General features: G+C 53.3%; 1 protein-coding gene across 1 annotated transcript in view; it reads right to left on the bottom strand.

The window, feature by feature from the left end:
- Positions 1-2174: 2174 nt before the first annotated feature.
- Positions 2175-4889, bottom strand: part of LOC139026369 (uncharacterized) — a 4270-nt gene continuing 1555 nt past the window's right edge. Inside the window, exons 2-4 of the mRNA XM_070441696.1 lie at positions 4187-4881; positions 3267-4093; positions 2175-2394 (exon numbers count right to left, since the gene is read on the bottom strand). Coding sequence (XP_070297797.1) covers positions 2175-2394; positions 3267-4093; positions 4187-4881 — 1742 coding nt within the window. The remainder of the gene's footprint in view (positions 2395-3266; positions 4094-4186; positions 4882-4889) is intronic.

The following is a 4889-nucleotide window of genomic DNA, read 5'->3' as shown; positions in this document are numbered from 1 at the left end:
ACCTACCCTAACCAGAAACCGTGGATAGATGGCAGCATTTGCGCAAAACTGAAATCGCAAACCACAGCAAGGTGACTGGTAATATGGCAGAATACAAACAGTGTAGTTATTCCCTTCGCATGGCAATCAAACGGGCAAAACATCAGTACAGAGACAAAGTGGAGTCGCAATTCAACGGCTCAAACACGAGACGTATGTGGCAGGGTCTCCAGACAATCACGGATTACAAAGGGAAAATCAGCCACGTCGAGGACACCAATGTCTTGCTTCTGAACAAACTAAACACCTTCTTCGCCCGCTTTGAAGATAACACAGTGCCACCCACGCAGCCCATGGACTGTTGGCTCTCCTTCTCTGTGGCCAACGTGAGTAAGAGGTTTAAGCGTGTTAACCCTCGCAAGGCTGCCGGCCAAGACGGCATGCCTTGCTGCGTCCTCAGAGAATGCGCAGACCAGCTGGCTAGTGTGTTTACGGACATATTCAATCTCTCACTATTCCATTCTGCTGTCCCAGCATACTTCAAGATGGCCACCATTGTTCCTGTACCCAAGAAAGAAAAGGTAACTGAACTAAATGACTACCACCCCATAGCACTCACTTCTGTCATGTAAGTGCTTTTAGAGACTAGTCAAGGATCATATCACCTCTACCTTARCTGTCACCCTAGACCCACTTCAAATTGCTTACCGCCCCAATAGATCCACAGACGATGCAATCCTCATCACACTTACCTATGTAAGAATGCTGTTCTTTGACGATAGCTCAGCATTTAAGACCATAGTACCCTTCAAGCTCATCATTAAGATCATGACCCTGGGTCTGAACCCCGCCTTATGCAACTCGGTCCTGGACATCCTGTTGGGCCACCGCCAGGTGGTGAAGGTAGGAAACAACACCTTCACTTTGCTATTCTTCAACACTGGGGCCCCACAAGGGTGCGTGCTCAGCCCCCTCCTGTACTCCCTCTTCACCCATGACTACGTGGCCAAGCACGCCTCAAATTCAATCATCACGCTTGCAGATTACACAATACTAGCAGGCTTGATTACGAGACGAGTAGGTGAGGGCCCTGGCGGTGTGGTGCCAGAAAAATTACCTCTCACTCAACGTCAACAAAACAAAGGAGATGATCGTGGACTTCAGGAAAAAGCAGAGGGAGCACGCCCCTATCCGCATCGACGGGACTGCAGTGGAGAAGGTGGAAAGCTTCAAGTTCCTCGGCATACACATCACGGACAAACTGAAATAGTCCACCCACATAGACAGTGTGGTGAAGAAGGTGCAACAGCGCCTCTTCAACCTGAGGAGGCTGAAGAATTTTGGCTTGGCACCCAATACCCTCACAAACTTTTACAGATGCACAATTGAGAGCATCCTGTCGTGCTGTATCACCGCCTGGTACGGAAACTGCACCGCCCACAACCGCAGGGCTCTCCAGAGGGTGGTGTGGTCTGCCCAACGCATCCCCGGGGGCATATTACCTGTCCTCCATGACACCTATATCACCCGATATCACAGGAAGGCCAAAAAGATAATCAAGGACACCACCACCGAGCCGCTGCCTGTTCACCTCGCTACCATCCAGAAGGCGAGGTAAGTACAAGTACATTTTCTAGTGGCTGTTACACAGCAATATAGGGAGCTAGCTATGTGCTACGTTAGGCTAGCGTAGCTAGTAGCTAGCTAGCCAGCTAACTCTGGTAGTGCCTATGTTTTCTAGAAACTCTACTCAAAAGTATGTGGACACCTGCTCGTCGAACATCTCATTCCAAAATCATGGGCATTAGTATGGAGTTGGTCCCCCTTTGCTGCCTTCTGGGAAGGCTTTCCACTAGATGTTGGAACATTGCTGCTGGGACTTGCTTCCATTCAACCACAAGAGCAGTCTGTGTTCCAATTCATCTCAAAGGTGTTCGATGGGGTTGAGGTCAGGGCTCTGTGAAGGCCAGTCAAGTTCTTCCATACCGATCTCAACAAACCATTTCTGTATGGACCTCGCTTTGTGCACGGGGGCATTGTCATGCTGAAACAGGAAAGAGCCTTCCCAAAACTTTTGCCACAGATTTGGAATTACAGAATTGTCTAGAATGTCATTGTATGCTGTAGCGTTAAGATTTCCCTTCGCTAGAACTAAGGGGCCCGAACCATGGCGCTATGCGTTCYGGCAGGTAGCGTTATCCAGGCATCAGCCATACCCAGATTCGTCTGTCTGATTGCCAGATGGTGAGGCGTGATTCATCACTCCAGAGAATGCGTTTCCACTGCTCCATAGTCCAACGGTGGSGCTTGGCATTTTGCATGGTGATCTTAGGCTTGTGTTGTGCTGCTCGTCCATGGAAKCCCATTTCATGAAGCTCCCGACYAACAGTTTTTGTGCTGTTGACCGGTGCAGCTCTAGCAGGGCAGAAATTTGACGAACTAACTTGTTGGAAAGGTAGCATCCTATGAGCTCTTCAGTACGGGACATCCGACCACCAATGTTTGTCTATGGAGATTGCATGGCTGCGTGCTCGATTTTTATACACCTGTCAGCAACCGGTGCAGCTGAAATAGCCGAATCCACTCATTTGAAGGGTTGTCCACGTACTGCTGGTCATGTAGTGTAGACCCTAATAATAGACTTCCTACCTGGAGTTTTGTTACCATCTCTGTTGATGTCCAGAGTTTTCTACTTACCACAGATGGTGATGATATAAAACACCAGAGATTATATTGAGACAACTCTATTTTTTGACCTGGCAGTAATTAGTCATGTTTTTATTATATTAAAACTCAACACAATCCAGTATTTAAATCTCGATTCAAATGTCAATTGTAGTTGTTTGTTCGACTATATTTTCCCCATGTTTAACATCACCAGAGTAAAATAGAGTTCAAGACGTAACAAGATAATAGACTCCCCCAATAACGCTATAATCTATCATTCTTATTAGGAAGAAGGAATATGAATCCCATTTGTCAATCAGCCTTTTTAGCTTGGCCTTTAATCAATGTCGTGTTTCTTGATTCATATTTTTTATGGCTGTGTTTATTTTTTTTATTGTACATGTTGTGTTGCTCATTTAATGCACTTCAAATATAGTTTGAATTGAAGTTTGATTCCATACTAGATTTTTAATTGATCACATGACAAGAGTCGTATGAATATAAAGTCCATAGACTCCACAGTAGTGCACTATAGAGGAAACAGGGACAGGGTCCTGGTCAAAAAGTATATAGACTCCACAGTAGTGGCACTATAGAGGAAACAGTTTGCCATTTCAGACAGGGGACTGGACTGGGGGACTGGGAGACTGGGAGACTGGGGACTGGGGGACTGGGGACTGGGGAGACTGGGAGACTGGGGACTGGGAGACTGGGAGACTGGGAGACTGAGGGAGACTGGCGGAGACTGGGGGACTGGGGACTGGGGGACTGGGGACTGAGGGACTGGGAGACGGGGACTGGGGGACTGGGGGACGGGAGACTGGGAAGACTGGGAATGGGGACGGGAGACTGGGGGACTGGGGGACTGGGAGACTGGGGACTGGGAGACGGGGAGACTGGGAGACTGGGAGACTGGGAGACCTGGGGACTGGGTGGACGGAGATGGGGACTGGGAGACTGGGGGACTGGGAGACTGGGACTGGGGAGATTGGGGGACTGGGAGGGACTGGGGGGACTGGGGATGGGGGACTGGGGGACTGGGAGACTGGGGAGACTGGGAGACTGGGGGACTGGGAGACTGGGAGAGGGGGACTGGGGGACTGTGGAAGGGGACTGGGGACTGGGGGACTGAGGAGACTGGGAGACTGGGGGACTGGGGGACTGGGATGGGACTGGGTGACTGGGAGATGGGGACTGGGGGACTGGGAGACTGGAGAGGGACTGAGGAGAGACTGGGGGACTGGAGACTGGGAGACTGGGATGGGGGACTGGGAGACTGGGGGAACTGAGACGGGAAGGGGACTGAGTGGGACGGAGACTGGGGACTGGGCGAAGACTGGGACATGGGAAGACTGGCGGAGACTGGGGCTGGGAGACTGGTGACGGAGACGGCTGGGGCGGGACTGGAGATGAAGACTGGGGGACGGGACTGGGGGACGGACAGGGACTAGGAGGGCAGGATGGGGACAGGGGGACTGGGGGACTGGAGACTGGGAGACTGGGGGACTGGGAGACTGGGGGACTGGGGGACTGGAGAGACCTGGGGACGAGGGACGGGGACTGGGGACTGGGACATGGGGACTGGAGACTGGGAGACTGGGGAGACTGGGGACTGGGGGATGGAGACTGGGGGACCTGGGAGTAACTGGGGACTGGGGGACTGGGGAACTGGGGGACTGGGAGACTGGGGACTGGAGAGACTGGGGACTCGGGACTGGGAGAACTGGGGGACTGGGAGACTGGGGGACTGGGGACTGGGAGACTGGGAGACTGGGGACTGGGAGACTGGGAGACTGGGGGACTGGGGGACTGGGAGACTGGGGGACTGAGGACTGGGAGACTGGGACTGGGACTGGGAGACTGGGAGACTGGGAGGACTGGGAAGACTGGGCGGGACTGGGGGACTGGGGGGACTGGGGACTTGGGAGAACTGGGGACGGGGGAGAATGGGAGACTGGGGGACTGGGAACTGGGAACTGGGGGACTGAGGGGACTGGGAGACTGGGGACTGGGGGACTGGGAGGACTGGGGGACTGGGGGACTGGGAGACTGGGGACGGGGACTGGAGACTGGGACTGGAGCTGGGGACAGGGGGACTGGGGGACTGGAGACTGGGGACTGGGGGACAGGGGGACTGGGGACTGGGAGACTGGGGAATGGGAGACTGGGAGATGGGGGACAGGGGGAATGGGGGACTGGGGGACTGGGAGACTGGGGGACTGGGAGACTGGGGGACTTGAGAC

This window comes from Salvelinus sp. IW2-2015, unplaced genomic scaffold (genome assembly GCF_002910315.2).
Source record: "Salvelinus sp. IW2-2015 unplaced genomic scaffold, ASM291031v2 Un_scaffold4571, whole genome shotgun sequence".
Taxonomy (NCBI): Eukaryota; Metazoa; Chordata; class Actinopteri; order Salmoniformes; family Salmonidae; genus Salvelinus; species Salvelinus sp. IW2-2015.
Note: the sequence above shows the minus strand (reverse complement) of the source record. Positions and strands in the feature narration are given on the sequence as shown.